This window comes from Emydura macquarii, unplaced genomic scaffold, assembly GCF_026122565.2.
Source record: "Emydura macquarii macquarii isolate MOO-44397 ecotype Brisbane River unplaced genomic scaffold, CSIRO-AGI_Emac_v2 contig_431, whole genome shotgun sequence".
Taxonomy (NCBI): domain Eukaryota; kingdom Metazoa; phylum Chordata; order Testudines; family Chelidae; genus Emydura; species Emydura macquarii.
In genome coordinates this window covers 14,331,864-14,348,715 of record NW_027130568.1, presented here as the reverse complement: position 1 = coordinate 14,348,715, position 16,852 = coordinate 14,331,864, and the positions used below count along the sequence as shown (strand labels likewise).

General features: G+C 40.4%; 1 protein-coding gene across 1 annotated transcript in view; it reads left to right on the top strand.

Annotated features, from left to right (window-relative positions):
• The window catches only part of CDKAL1 (CDK5 regulatory subunit associated protein 1 like 1), a 621,365-nt gene that overhangs the window by 577,183 nt on the left and 27,330 nt on the right, over nt 1-16,852 (top strand). Inside the window, exons 14-15 of the mRNA XM_067537586.1 lie at nt 4,118-4,201; nt 7,527-7,691. Coding sequence (XP_067393687.1) covers nt 4,118-4,201; nt 7,527-7,691 — 249 coding nt within the window. The remainder of the gene's footprint in view (nt 1-4,117; nt 4,202-7,526; nt 7,692-16,852) is intronic.

Genomic DNA, 16,852 nt, shown 5'->3' with positions numbered 1-16,852 from the left:
AGAAATGCAGGTATTCTTAAAACCTTTCTAAAAACTATTTTTAGCCCAAGAGAGGCTATTGAAACACCCCTACCTACTAAAAAAGCACAGCTTTGCTTGACCTGAGAAAAAACGAATGCATTAAACAGTCAGGAAAATTACTGTATTCCCTGAAGAGTGTGCATTGCACGCTTAGGCTGTTGTGAGTGATTAATCAAAATGGAAAGGTTGTAATTTTCATTAACTAAATAAAAATAGGACAATACTTTTTTTCCAAGTGTAGTTACAGTGGTTCATTGGTGACATTACAATGCAGTAATAAGTCTAAAGGGGCAGATAGGGTCAGTCTTTTGAAGTGACACTAGAAATATTATTTCATAGTTTAAGATCAGAATCTTATGTTTAACACATTCTAAGCAACTTTGATAAACACTAATGTGACCGAAGCCGAAAAAGATGTTTGACAGTTCCTACCATTTATTCGTTTCAGAAAATCAGTCAGCTGAATTAAATGCATTTTATGATATTCAATAAAGAAAAGCTGAATTACAGAATTATCATATCAGAATTTATTGTGGGATAAACAAAAATGATATACAAGTTTATTGAAATAATTTGGTTACCTGTTATGAGGTTTATAAATTGCCTGGCAGCTGTTATGTGTAGGACGGTATTGGAACAGTAGTGCTTGTTGCCCTCCCTGTACATACAGAGTAAGTGAGAAATTAGTATTTGTCTCACACAAGATATCTGGCGGGTCGATTGTTGTTGTTTTACAAACTCTCTGCAGGAAACAGTGAAATCCTGCTCCAGTAAGATTCCTGAAGACTTTCTAAGCCAAAACTCCAGAGCAGATTTCTATTTAGTTCCAAATATTGGATCAGAACTGTTCCTTAGTAAATTGCACAGTCATTTTGTAGAATGTAAAGGTCAGCCTTCACATATACCTATGAAAATAGACAAGGGGAGAAAAACATTACTAAAAAAACCTAGTTTACAGTTATGGGTACATATGTGAAAAGCAGCAAAGATTACTGTTATTAGATATGGCTTCTGGCATGTTATCGACATACTTAACTCTTTCAAAGGAGCGGTAAAACTGAGTGTTTGCAGCAGGGGGCCATTGGCCCTAGTATGTTGGACAGATTTCAGTTTTGCTAGCTACACTTTGCCTACTTATATTTCTCCTTTATTATAATTGGAATACACTGTGCTCATTTTCTGTCTTAAAATGATACGTGACCATTTAATGTTGTAGTTCCTATATGACCAGCAGCATAATCGATTAAATACAGCTTTGTATTTTCTTCTCTTTTTCCCATGTTCCTTAGAATTTTGAATGTATTAATTCTATGACTACCTAGTGGATCAAAGGGGCCTACGTTCGTTGTGCCCATATATGCTCCAGAAGGCACTGGTCAGAACAGCTTTTAATGCATGTATGAAAAAGCCACTGTTTATTTCAAATGATCAAAACCCAGGTGTTCTCTACAATTATTTTTAAAGTATGAATGGTGATGCTTTTTTACCCTCCAACTAACAATGTCTAACTCTGCCTTATAACTTTTTCAATTGACTTATTTTTTAACATAGCCATTCTTAATTATAGCAGCAAAGACGACTTTCAGTTCCTTCATTCCTCTCATTTAATCCCAAGAAATCATCTACTCAAACAACAGCTGCCAGCCTGATGGCTTTGGCTTTTCTTTGGGTTGATGTTATCCACATGTTATCCCTTGACCGTGCTCTCTTGTCCACTTTCTCTTCCCGCTGCTTTTTTGCACTGCACCTGTCCACTCGCTTGTCTTAAGGTATGATAAGAGGGCCCCAGAAGCAGCATTCATATGGCTTCAGTGAGAGCTTCTCCAGCTCAGCCTTGTCCCGGACCCAAGGAAACAGAATGCTTACTAAACCACCTAGCATACAAGAGACGGTATAGAAGACATTAAGCGATTGGACTAGAATTGCCAATATCCAACAGAAGTTGGAGCAGGTCGAAGTTGCTGTGCTGATGTATCAGTATATTTTGACACTAAGTTACAATGTTGCTAAACATTGCAGTACAATGTCAGGACATGAGTGGTTATTTTTGGCCTTCTTCAGTGTCATACAATGGCATAGTATTTCCCCAAAATTGAGTACTGCTGATCTAAAGCTTCCTCCTGCTCTTTGCAAAAAAATGTACCATGGGCCACACTTCCTGCTGTAGTGCTGCAAACCCATTCTGGGTTTCCTTGGGGTTTAAAAACCTCATTTCCAGAAATGTCATGGAAACAACAGTAGAAAGCTCCAAAGTATTCGCTCTGATCTTACTACACTGACAGTTGTTTCTGGTTGCCCATTGACATGCACTTGCAAAACCCTTCTGGGGATTTGAATTGGATAATTGTTATACTGAGAGAAAAATAGCATGGAAAATTTGGGGACATGGTATTATATTGTTACATTAGATCAGTTTTACTAAAATTTTATTACACTTTATCATTATTTGTAATTACAGCCTTCCCTGAGAATCACTGATAGATACTTATACTATGTTATTTATAACTCTCAGACATAACAAGCACAACAGTGCAAACAAGCACAGTTTTCTCCCTGTAGGAGTCTCACTGTTCTAATCTCTACCAGCTCTTGCTATATGCATCCGTGCTTATTTCTCTCATTTTTGAGAAGATCCAAAAATTATGGTTAGTGTGTTTTTTCTTCACTACTTACTACTTGAACTGTGTAAATGCAGTCAGTTGATCCGGGTCTATCTAGCTTTCTCAGAGTGATTATTTTGCAGTAGGACCTCTCAGTTTCTGTATAATAGCCACATCTAGGATGTGGTGAAAATTATTTTTCTTTTTTTAAGTAACTAGGTGGTCTTTAATGCAACTTTGTTTACATATAGTAAATGCTTAAAAGCTAGGACATGTTGACGAGTCTCTAAATAGGGAAAAAAATAAAAGCAATAAATAAATTTAGTTTGCTAAGAAGCTGTAATTTGAAGAATGCATTTGTCAGACAAGTCAGAAAAAATCCAGGATACGTTCAGATAAAACAGGTAGTGTTTGCCCAAGCTACAGATTTGGATGTGACTATGCCTGAGCTATGGAAAAGTCCAGATCTAAACTTCTTAAGGCAGCATAAGAATGCACCAAACCAAAACCGCTAATTCAAACACCTCTGAACTTTGAGAATATTCAGATCTTGATCTAAACTTAACTACTCAGACATATTGCTAAATACACTTGGCTCCCTATGCTCAATTTTTTGGCAGTGTTGTAAAATATAATTGATCCCTTTTAAAAGATATTATTCACAATGGAAATAATAAATATGTTGTAGCTTTATTTGTCCAGTGTTCATTCTCCCTGGTACGTTATTGAATCTGTGTGTTATTTAAGAAATTTTTTTCCCCACAGTCAGTCGTCTTGATCCAGCAGTGAAAATCCTGTGATGACTATACTTATGGGAATGAATATGATATCACAAATACAGCATTGTGATATCACTGAGAAGGGAGGAGGAAGATGGGCTGTGAAGGAATAAATGTTTTTGTTTACACACTGTCTTGGTAAATAGAAAATGTGGTTAAAGAATTCTGAAAAAGGTGAATGTACTTTGTTTTATCCTGCTGTAGCTGGAGGTTTTCCACAGTATTACAGTTCCTCATCACTCACAGATGGTTATTACTGTTTCATTGTGTCATTATGAAATGTCTACAAATTTGGAGCGGCCTATATCTATTATTTTTATGAATTATTGCAAAATACAGAGATATGCTGGGGCTTTATTATCTGTGGGGTTGTGGACAAAGGTGTATATCAAAATATTTTAATTTCTGATAATGTATTCACAATGAGTGGAAAAAATCAGATTAACTTTTTGCATTGAAGTTTCACATTTGGACAACCTGTATACTACACCATGCAATTTCAAACTATGTTAAGTTTGTTGTAGTTAAATGGTCAATATTCTCTTATAGGCAGTTTAATTTCATGCTCTATGATTTTTCTTGTGTTAGCTGCTGAATTAGCACTCATTTAAAGGCACTCAGTTAAACTCAAGAGGAAGTTTCTGGATGCATCCTCCTTCAGGGAGTATTTTATGAGTTTTACTGTCATACTCAACTCTTTACCTTTCTATTTTCCAGGTTGGTGAGCGACAGAGAGTTCTGGTAACAGAAGAATCTTTTGACTCCCAGTTTTATGTTGCTCACAATCGATTCTACGAGCAGGTACTATAAAATAAATTAAAAAAAGTAAAATCTCAGTATTTTTCTCTTTACTTTCTGTACTCTCCCTAAATCAGGCCAACAGAAAAAGTGCTACAGTGCAAAAGACAAGGAAAGGAAAAAATATTGCCTTGCCAGGTGGAGTACAACTATCTAGATTCATTCATGGGAGATTCTGCATCTTTGTGTTTTGTAGTTGTCAAAATACCCTAAATGAATTTAAAAATATATCATGGATATTTGTGTACATGGATCCTCAAAAGGGAACTGGTCCTTTCCAGTAATCTTTCAGATAGCACTTCTAGACAATGCAATTTCCCAAAGTTTTTTCTTAAAAAGAATAGAAAAAAGGCGAGAAGGATTCAGAAGATGCTTTTGTGTCTCATGTTTAGATTCATAGCATTTCAAACTTAAATACATGCTATTTGTTTTTAAATATCTGTTTTCAACTGAAATCCTTCCACCTAGAAACACAACCCTTCTGAACTACAATACCCACCTCAAAAATTATCACCATTACTCAAATGCAGATCATTTGCCCCCAGACAGTAAAGACTGAATTAGTTTTCTTGCAATTGTCTTTATTTCATTTAGTTTTTGCAATAAATAAATAAATGCAAAAGTTAAGCAGTATTTCTAGGTATGGTGTCTCAACTGCCATGTGGGAGAGGAGCTATTGGTGATGAGTCAGAGTATGCTGCACATAATTTAATTTACTTTCTTTTACTGCCATATAACATTGCAAGCAAATACCTAATTTTCTGCCTAGTGAATGGTAGATCTCTTTCAGCATTGTGTCACCACTTGTCCTGCAACCCTAGGTGCCTTACAGCCTTAGCTTTGCAGCTGCAGCTCCCAGCCTGGGATGCTCACAGCCAGCCTACAAGCATGCAGGTCATGCCCTGAATGTGTGTGTGCTAGACAGCCCTGCTTTAGCAGCTCTGACCCCAGCAGCCTGTCTTCAGCCCCACTGGCTTCCATTAGCCTTGATTACAACCAGCAGGGTAACTCTGTCCCAGTCCCAAATTTCCTCCAAAACTGTGTGTCCTGAAGTGTCCAGCCCTCACCTGAACCACTCAGAGAAATAATAAGGTTCATTGTTCCTTTAAACAGACAAAAGCACATTACAGCTTATTAAATTAAGCCAGGGGTAATACAGCCTTCCCTTCAAACATAGCACTGTTTATAGTAAAAAAAAAAACAAATTCATTTTAACAAAATATACATAGGATTAAGTGAGTCTGAGTATAAGGAAAGAAGATAGAAAGAGTTACAAGTAAAACAAAACATAGTATACTTTCTGGCAGCTAAGACTTGATTTAACAAGCTACAGTCTTTGTTCAAGGTAGATTTCTTACCTTTGGGCCACCCATGACTAGCTTTCTCTCATTCAGGACCTTCCACAGAAGACAAGGGAGTGGTTTCCTTTGTCTTCCTAGGTGAAAGATTTTTGCCTAAGCAGGCTTGTCACCTACATTCAGTTTCCAGATAACTGGATAAATTGCCCTGTTCTGTTCACTTCCTCTGAAGCATCTGGCACAGCCACTGTTGGAAGACAGGATACTGGACTAGATGGACCATCAGTCTGATCCACTATTGTCATTCTTATATTCTTACGCAAGAATATTAATGATCAGTGAATTATTGGTTTTCAGTGACACATTACATGACATCATATAGATACAGATTATAACAATAGTGTGTTAGGTGTAGGGAGTATGTCAGGCCTGCTAAGAGTTGCTGACAAGAGTAGTGAACCACAAATGGGCCTCTTTGTCAAAATCACTTTGAAATTAGGGCCATGTGTTTAACAATTTAAATTAAAGTGGTTAAATAAGAACCTCTAGATACACTTTTTTCCTGAAATACTTTAGCTCAATTGCAGTTTCCCTGTTATTAAAGTCTTTGCTGTGCCATTTGTTCTTGAAGCAGGAAAAACTGTTCCAATGTATTTAGAAAGATCTCATTCCTCTTGCTTTGTCAGCAATAGTATAAATTGAGCACATGAGTTGGAAGAGTTTATAGTATATGGTCCATGTCCTGTGAAATTCTCAGGGAATTATTTGATCCTGCAGTTTTCTAACACCAGGAAAGCGTGGCTTTGGCCTCTGTCCTCGAGGCATGCTCATCTGCTCTCAAATGTGCTTGCTATGTGTCAGGCACCTCAGACCTTTATGGTTATTTTTCATGTTCTCAGTATATTTTTAAGATAATTTCAATTATACTGAAAGAACCTGCATTATAAAGAGAATCAGGATGTTGTTATTGTTTTGATATTTATTCTATCATATCACCAACGGTATGTCTACATTGCAGTATAATCCCAAATTCAGTAGAACTCAGATTAGCAGACCCTGGGTTTAATACCCTAGGCCTTGACTGTCTACACTCATTTGTAACCCCAAGTTAGGAATTGTTGACCCCTCAGTCCCAGCCTGGGGCTCTAGCATCTACACTGCATTATGTGGGCCCGAGTCCAACCACCTATATCCCAGACTTCCTAGTGCCCTCTCAAAAATGTGGCGGCTCTAGTCCCTTGTTCATGGTGCCGTAGGGGAAAACTTGATTGTCCATCAAACTTGACTGTCCAGTGCACAAATGGGATTGTGGAATTCTTTTGACAGACTCCCAGAGCATGAGTCCAGTGGGTTACATCTACACTGCAAAGCAATAGGGCTTGACTGCCAGTCCCAGCTTGACTCAAAATCGGATTCTCCACCACCATGGGGTCCTGGGACTCACTGCTGGTTTAGTGCAATTTGTGTGTAGATGGGAGGGTAGTTAGGCTTGAGCCTGAGTTCATACCCTGTGCTTATGTTGAAATGTAGACATTCCCTAAGAGGCCACAATCAAGGTAAGGGCAAGACTCTGTATAAACACATATGGACATTGTTTATTCCCTGAAAATCTTACAGCTGAAGAACCAATAGATTATGATGTAATAAAGAGACGAAAATGAAAAGTTTTAGAGACATCTAGTAGAGTCATCTAGAGCAAGTAACCTTGGGAGGTATTTGGGTTTGGTTCCTGAACTAAATTTGCAGTTCACACCCATCTGTTTTGTCTGCCAAAGGTATTAGTCAGGCATTTAAGCAAAGAGCAGACCTAAGACTGCATAGCTTTTTGGGAATACAAATGGGAGATATTACCAAACAGAGATGTTTTAGGGAGAAGTAGAGCATGCAAGTGAATGCGATTTGAATTTTTCAGGTTTCACACTGACCTTTCACCAAAACTCTGGTTTCTAAATGAAATCTGTGGTGATTTCAGTCCTAAGATGTTCAACATAGGAAATATGTGTGTACCATCTGAACAATTTCTTTTAAAGGTTCTCGTGCCAAAGGACCCTGAATTTATGGGTAAAATGGTAGAAGTGGATATTTATGAAGCAGGGAAGCATTTTATGAAGGGGCAGCCAGTGTCAGATGCCAATGTGTTCACTCCATCCATCACCAGACCATTAGCAAAAGGAGAAGTTTCTGGTTTAACAGAGGTGAGTAAAATGTTCTGCTTTACTATACTAGTAAAACAGCAGCTGTTCAAGCATAATGATTCCAGGCTATGTTTCTGTTTTCATTTATAGTTCTCTTTTTATGTATGCATGAAGTTTTAATCTTCTGACAGTTTGAAATCTGAATTTAAAGATGTTTTTGCTGATGCCCATAGTTTTTTTTTTTTTTCCTTTAAAGGCAGTAGGCTTGTTTCTTGTTCCAGGATGTAAGATGAGGAAAGAAATTATTAGCAAGGAAAAGATTTAACACCAGTGATTATATAATCCAGTATATTTCTAACCTAGTAAGCTTTAGGCAAGAATTGTGTATTTTTCTTTACCAAACTATTTGTAATATATAATACACTAATTTTAAGCCTGTATTGAAACACCTCGACGTAAGTCTTTCCAGAGGTTCAGATTTCATCACTGGAGATAAGTATTGTATACTTCTAACATATTCAGTAGAAGCTAGACAGCTGATTTAGTCATGCACAGAAAATAAAACTTTTTTTCTTTTTTTAAAGGTAACCTGATCTTGTATTTTATACCTTGGCAAATATGGCAGTTTGCCAAGTGTTCTTACCTCTCAGGGAGCTCCAGTTGTAAAAGCTGATGGAGTGTGAAATGAAAATGTGTATCACATTTCTAGGCTTCATTTGATGTCCTTTCTCCAGCACAATTGTTAGGAGCTCCAAAAAATATATGTAGCAGTAATTTAATGGATGGAAGAAAGATAACTGACAATTTATTTAGCCACCTTGCTGCTTTTTCCTTTTTTAAAGTAAATTATAAGCAAGTATTAATTACAAAAAAAAATTCTTTTTCAAGTGCTTGCTCATGTTGATTCCAGGTAGGGTGTGCGCACCACGTGCACAGTCGCCGGAAGCTTTTCCCCCAGTGGTATCCATAGAGTTGGCTCTGGAGCCCCCTGGAGTTGCACCTTCATGGTGCCCTATATAGGGCCCTGCCAACTTCCTGCCTCTTCAGTTCCTTCTTATCGCCTGTGCCATTTCCCTGGTGTAATCTGGATTGGTGAATTGCTGTGTCACCCTAATCCACCACTCTTGGAGCCCATTTTACTCTGCTGTGCTGTGAGAACCCCCACTCGTGGGCTGTTCACGCACAATTTGCAGCATGTAAGCTGCTCCCAACTGAGTGAGTGAAGGCTTCTAGCCAGCCACTCTTTGGATTATACAACAGAATGACACTAGCTAATATCCCCAGTCCCTGATATGATCCTAGGAACCTCCATTTTACAATATGCAATTATGCTCAGTGAACAATGTAAGCTCATATAAATTCATCAGTTTAACAAAGAAATTGATATGCACCAGCTTTGTTATTCCCAATGATGTCTCCAACACACTTCTAACCAAACGCACTGCTTTAGGTAGAGTTAACAAACAAATTTATTAACTACAGAAGGATTTTAAGTGATTATAAGACAAAGCGTAACGAGTCAGATTTGGTCAAAAGAAATAAAAGTAAAACACATTCTAGGCTAAAATTAACACTTTCAGCAACCTTACAAATTTAGGCAATTCTCATCACAGACTGGATGGTTTCCCTTCAGCCAGACTCTCCCCTCTGGTTAACACTTCACTTGTTTGGTGTTAGAAGATGGAGATGGAGGAGAGAGAGCATGGTCAATGTCTCTCTTTTTATAATATTCCTTCTCCCCTCTGGGGCTTTGCTGTCCCTCCACTCCCAGGGTCAGGTGACAAAGAGTGTACTTATATGGACTCATCCATGTCCTGAGTCAGTGAGCATTATCTCCTCAGGGTTCCAAACTGACCAAGGGAAGGAAGATGACTCACTTGAAATCCAATTGATCCTCCTTTGATGCACAGGCCAGTCCTTTATTCTTGGAATGCTGAACAGGGTTTGTCCTATACATGCCTTGATGCAGTGTGAACTACTCCTCTGCTTCTGGAGAGCTTTTCCTGAACATGTTTTAAGCCATGAGGACACATCTTTGGGAACATTACATAGTGCAGCCTCATAACTATACACATGAAATTGCAACCAACATGCTACTATAAGCACTACAAAGACATCTAACATGACATACTTCGCATTAGGTAATACATAATTATACTATAAGGGTGAACATGGGGGTGTAAGACGTCATACCACCTGAGACAGTCACCGGAACATCAATATTCTCTTGCCTTGTAAGTGTCCCTTTCTCTAGTAGTTATCGAACTGTCACCTGTAAATAGTTAAATAGTCTGAGTTAGTTGTTAGTTATTAGTTTAGTTAGATAGGACCCCGCTTATCAGGATCACCTCCCCCTTTCCGCAGGATGGGACATGTCTCGTTTCCCGGTTTAAAACCGTGCTGGGCTTGTAAAAAGCCCATGGCCAGGAGTGATCCCCATACCACTTGTCATAAGAGTCTTGGGGAGACCCATCGGAGAGATTGCTGTAAGATCTGCAGGGAATTCCACCTAAGGACAAAAACAGAGAGAGGAGCCAAAGACTGAAGTTTATTCTTATGGCCAAGCCGACACCCAGTATGTTGGCCTCGATTCGGAGCGCACCGGCATCCATGGCTCCGAAGAAGGACTCTGTGGCTAGAGACCCTCGGCACTGTCATGGATCACTGGCACCGAGGGACACTTCACAGGTGCAACAAGAAACAGAGGAAGATGGACAGGATGCACTCTCCAATGCCCAAAACAGGGGGCATAAGAGTTCAAGTGGAGTTCGACATGCGTCGGGCCACTCAAGGGCTGCACCTGCAGCCTTGGTACCGTTGACTCCGGTCCCGGAAAGGGGTACATTGCATCCAGATCCTTTGAACTCCCCACCCAGGGAAATCTGCAAGGAAGCCCTGCAGCTTCATTCCATGCTGGGGACCTTTGAGGCACCAGGGATCTTATTGAGAGCACTGCACTGCCATCCCCTCCAACCCACGAAGGTGCTCCGGACACCAGATCATTGGTGCCAAAGAAGCGCCCACTGCTGTCCAAGGGGAAACTAGATATGATGCCTTGACCACCATCTCCCTGGTACCGGTCACTGGCACTGGCAGGAACCACACCACCCTGATCCCCAAGGAGCAAGTAGACTCTGACTCCAAAATGGAGTCCTCCTCCTCGAGGTAAAGCCAACATTGCGTGGGGACACGACCCCCAGGGTTGTTGGCTGGTTAGCCCTTCCCCATGCCTTGGCTGCCACAGTGACATCTGTGTGACAAATGTGACACATGTGACAAATGTGTGTTGGTAAGGACAGACAATACAACAGCAATGTTCTATATAAACAGACAGAGTGGAGTTCGCTCCTGTGTCAAGCCCTCGAATTGTAGGACTTCCACATAGCCCACTTGGTTCACCTAGAGGCATCCTACCAGCCTGGGTTGCAGAATGAGTTGGCAGACCACCTCAGCAGGTCTTTCTTCAACCACAAGTGGTCTCTGTGTCCTGATGTGATGAACAAAATCTTCCAAAGGTGGGGAATTCCCCAAATAGACTTGTTTTCTACGAGGCACAGCAGGAAGTGCATGCAGTTCTGCACCTTCCAGAATCACAGCCTGGGATTAATCACGGATGTATTCCTCATCCCTTGGATAGACCATCTGTTCTACATGATTCCACCAATCCTGTTAGTTCACAAGGTCCTGCTCAAGATCAGGAAGGAAAGGTCCTCCATAATTCTGGTAGCCTCAGCATGGCTGTGCCAACCCTGGTACACCATGCTCCTCAACCTCTCAGTGAAAACTCCTATCAGTCTGCTTCTGGTGCCGACTTAATCACTCAGAGTCACGGGCAACTTCACCCCAGTCTAGAGTTTCTCCACCTCATGGTATGGAAGCTTCATGGCTGAACTCTCTGGAGTTGGAATGTTCAGAACCAATCAGAGGTCCTCCTTGACAGCAGAAAACCTTCCACCAGGATCACTTACCTGGCTCAGTGGAAGAGGTTCTCCATCTGGTCATCCCAGAAGGGTTCCTCACTCGTGCTATTGTCTATACCTCTCATCTTGGATTACTTGTTACATTTCGAACGGCAAGGGCTGTTGGTGTCATAAATTAAGGTCCATCTGGTCACAATCTTGACATTTCACCCTTGGGTGGGAGGTCACTCAGTCTTTGCCAACCCCATGGTGGGGCATTTCCTTAAGGGTCTAGACAGACTATACCCTCAAATGCATCAGTGATTCCCCAATGGGATCTTAACCTTATACTGTCATGGCTGAACCTGTAGTGACATGCTTGCTTCTCTGTCTATCATGCAAGATAGCCTTACTAGTGACCATAACTTCAGCCAGGAGAGTTTCAGAACTCAAGGCCCTCACGTCTGAGCCTCTTTATATGGTTTTCTTCAAAGATAAGGTTCAGCAGCACCTTCACCCAGCTTTCTTTCCTTAGATAGTGTCACCATTCCACTCACGCCAGGACATATTCCTTCCATTTTTCTATCCAAAGCAACATGCCAACAGCCAAGAGCACAGGCTTCAGATGCTGGACGTTAGACAGGCTTTGGCCTTTTATATCAAAAGGACTAAACCCTTTAGGAAAACTATGCAGCTCTTCGCAGCCATAGCAGACAGGATGAAAGACCTTCCAGTTTCATCACAAAGAATCTCGTCCTGGATCACGTTGTGCAACAGGACATGTTATGACTTGGCAAAAATACTGGCCCCAGTGCTGACAGCTCACTCCACAAGGGCACAGGCATCCCCGGCAGTGTTCCTCACTCAGATCCTGATCCAAGACATGTGTAGAGCCGACATACAGTTATCTATTCACACCTTCATGGCACACTATGCTATTACTCAGCAAGCCAGAGACGATGCAGCCTTTGATAGAGTAGAACTGCAACTGGTAGGTCATTGATCTCTGACCCCTCCTCCTATGGATCTGCTTGGGAGACACCTACTTGGAGTTGACATGAGCAAACAATTGAAGAAGAAAAGATGGTTACTAACTTTCTGTAACTGTTGTTTTTTGAGATGTGTTACTTATGTCCATTCCAAGACCCACCCACCTGTTCCTCTGTCGGAGCCAGCCAGCCAGCAAGAAGGAACTGAAGAGTCAGGGGGGTCAGCAGGGCCTTATATAGGGCACCGTGAAGGCGCGACTCCAGGGGGCTACACAGCCAACTCTGTGGAGACCACTAGGGGGAAAGCCTTCTGGCAACTGTGCACACGGCATGCACACACCTACTTGGAATGGCCATGAGCAACACATCTCGAATAACAATAGTTACAGAAGGTTAGTAGCCATCTTTTTCAGTCATTGTTACACTTTGAGATGGTTGTTTTAAAATGGACACTTGTGGACTAATGCTTAGATAAGTTAGAGTGGTATCTTGAAAAGGTTTGGCTGTGGAAACACAGTACAACAGTGTAATAAATCTGTATACACAGTAATATGATGGACAGATCATGAAACATAAATATGAACTGCATGCGTGGGGGGAGGGAAGATTGTTTTTTTGTTTTTGCCTGGCACAGGACTGTAAAGGGAGGAAGCAGCCAAAATCTCAAAGTGACTGATTGGAAAAACACAGCTGTTTTTTTCCTCACAACATTTTTTTTAAATAATCCACTGGAACAGAACCAGAGCTGTCATTAAGCTGAGTATGTGCTGCCAAAAGCTTGTAGCATGGGAACGAGCAGACTGACTGCTGACTGATATTTTATATATTAAAAGAAAAAATTATTAAAACCAGCATGATTCAAGTGGTTTCAAAACAACTGTGGAGATCCAGGCAAAGTGCAAAGTTCTCAAGTGATGTGCTGCTGCCATTTGACCAGCTCCTGTGTTTCCCAAATCCAAGGCAACAACAGGGATATGAAACTCTAAATGGCTTTCATAAGTTTTTTGGCTGATTGAGAGTTTGTTCCTTTAAGGAGTCGTATTACTTATAGTTCATTTATTGAACATGTTAAGGAAACACTGAGGGAAAAACAACCTCATTTTCATGCAGGACATAGAACTGTAGCTGTACATAAAAGTGTTCATATGCTACCTGTGTCATCTTCAATACTAGGAAGCTAAACCTGAAGGTTTTGAACTGTGCTTCAGTCATTTTTTACTTGCTGCAGTTGTTAGTTTCAGCATTTCCTACTAACAAATGTTTCTCTAATTCTCAGAAGGTGGTTCTGGAACTTCCTTTGCATACCCTGCTAGGAAATACATAGCATGATATTGTGGCATTATTTTCATCATTGCTTTTACTTGGAAGAAAAGATACTCTTAGTATTTGTTATTAGAGTTGGACCTTTGGCAAAATTTTAAGGAACAATATTTTTTTTCCACAGATCAGCTTGAGCAACCAATTCTAGCTCAGAATTTTTGTGCAAAAATTACTTGGCAACCATCTTTGGTGTTTTTGGCTTATGGAAAGAAAACAGGGAGATGTAAAGAGCAGCACACAGTCACACATACATTTATAAAATATTACATTCATATGTGTAAACACCCAACAGGTTGGGGGGATGGAGATATCTTAGAAAATATATATTCTGATTCTGCCTATGGAAGTGGAACAGGGCTCTGCAGTATTGCCAGCCTAAAGAGAACAAAAATCATGGGAATGGCCCCCAAAATCATGAGATTAAAAAAAAATCAGGTCATGGTTTTATTGTGTCTTTTTTCTTAACTCTCCTCTACTCTGCCAAAGTCTGTGATAATTTCAGGTAGAAAAGTCAGCCTTTAATGTACATAAAAATAGATACCTCTCTTTAGTTGCTCAGATGGAAACTTCACTCACCCTTTCCTCAGCCCTAATATAGAAGAACTGCTATTCATTACCTATTCCTGTTTTTATTCTCTCCTCTTCTAGTTTATTTTCTTTGATAAAAGAAAGGCTGGATGGTAAATAGCTTGAGAACCAGTGACCTACTTAATATATCATGACTCATATTCACACATAGAACTTACAATACTTTTTAGGGTTGATTAGTTACATATATATACATATATATAACTTTACATTAATTCCTGCTTTCTGAATTTAGCTGAACAGTGTGCAGAGGAATATGTCAGGAGACAAGGGTCTTAGACAAAAATGAACATTGTGTGCAACAGCAGAAAAGAAATATACTTCTGCTTATGTTTATGTAGTACTGCAAAAAAATGATGAATAACTCATCAGTGTTAGCTAATAGGGAGCTGAGCAGGTACCAGCATCCTTGGGGAGCACAGTGTTATGTAATCTCTTCATTAAATATTTTTAAAAATTAAGTGTTGAAAGTATTTGTAATATTCCAAAAATGACAAGCGTTTCGATGCAAAAATGTATTCATATGTGATATGTCACACTAAAAACCATGTGGTTTATCCTTTTGCAAGAAGCACCACTTCCCAGACTCCCCACCCAAGCTTCTCTGCCCAAGACTGAACTCCCCATCCACCCATGTAGGCCCTGCTCCCCTGGCTCTGGAGCCCACTGCCACAATCCCTTACTCATGCCCCCACCCACATCCCACTTTACCACGTTCTCCTAAATCTGTCTCCTGCTCCCCTCCACTGCCTTTCCTCCCCCTCATTCTTCCCGTCCACCTTTCACAGTGTCTCTACTGCTCTTCACAGGCCCTGTGTCCTATCAAGCCTCCTGAACCATACAGTGGGACCCATTTTGCCTATGGCCTGGCTTCAGTCTCAATAAAAACAGTGGAAGGTGGCAGCCCACTTTATTAAGGGCAGCCTCATTTTCACATTCAAGTTATACTGTAGGGACCTGGCAGCCATCTTGTTGTCTTCAGCCCCATTGACAGTAATAGATGATCACCATTTTGAATAAGAGAAAGTTCTTGGGTGGACAGCCTTTCATCATGTTTTCATGAGACGTGTAAAAAAAACCATTCCAAAATCTCTACAGTTGCAATAAAACTATGAGAGTTGGCAATACTGGACTGTACCAGTTTTTTGAAAGAGCAAATACAAAAGTCATGCATTTTTATTAGCTTTCTCACAATTAAAACAAATTAACTGTATGTGGGATGGAGGAGAAATTTTAAATGATACTTATTCAACAATTCAAAACGTACGGCCCTCTTCTCTCTCTTCACTCCTGCTTACCCACCCCCTTCCACACACAAACAGGCAGGGCTTAGAGCCAGTTTTGAGGTTCCAACGAGTTGGCAGCTGTAAGATGGTAAGCAGCTGCCAGATGGTTCTTTTATGAGCCATCAGACTCCTGTCACTCTGCATAACTGTCCTTAGACAACCAGAAGCTCTTGTAGTTAGCAGCCAGTATCCTGCAGCTGGCAGTGCAAGCGGCTGAAATACCTATGGGATTGGAGGTAGACTTACGTGCAGTGTCACCAGTATTGGGCCCTCCTCTGCTTCTGTCAGTGGTCCTCTCATTGCAAATTCTTCTTCTCTTTATCCTTTCACCTTTTGGGCTGTAACAAGGTGGCAGCCATTTGAAGAGACATCTGAATTTAAATATAGGCAGTCAGGAGCAAGAGAAGTGAGTATGAAGGATATATAGACCCCATCTCAGTAAAGCAACTTAAGCACATGCTTCACTCCCAGTGAAGTCAGTGGGACTTCAGTACATGCCTTAAAGTTAAGCACATGCATAGTGCTTTGCTGAATTCAATGGAGTGTTGAATTAGGGCCATGATAATGGTGATTGATGGCTATGGATGTAACAGTGCGGCAGCAAACTGAATATGTTCTCCATAGTGTACCATAAGCATTATTTAGTCTTATAGTCATCTTTTCAGTGGACCCACCAAAAATATGTACTGTTCTGAAAGATTTTACTGTTTCTAGCAATACTCCTTCTTTTTGAGGAATTCTGCCAAAAACATAGAATATTTCAAAACCATACACATCTTTATGAGCAAACAATGATATGACAAACGGAATAACTTTTTACAGTTGAAAACCTCAGAATGCAAAATTACATATAAAAGCAAGCTGCAAACCAGCCTGCACACAGAAAAACTGCATATAAATTGTGTGATGGGAGAAACCTCAAACAGAGCAGAGTTTAGATGACTGACTGAAACTGTGTGGGGTGGAAACTGTGTGAGACTGTTCCCATGGAAAGAAGAAATAGAAGCCCATTCCTTGTCTGCTGCATATCCTCCAGGAGTTTTCTCTGATTAGCTCAAGGAGAGTACCCAAACTACAATACAAAATTAGGGGCAAAAATGGCTTCTTTTGCCCCTCTTGACAACATGGGTGAGGGTCAG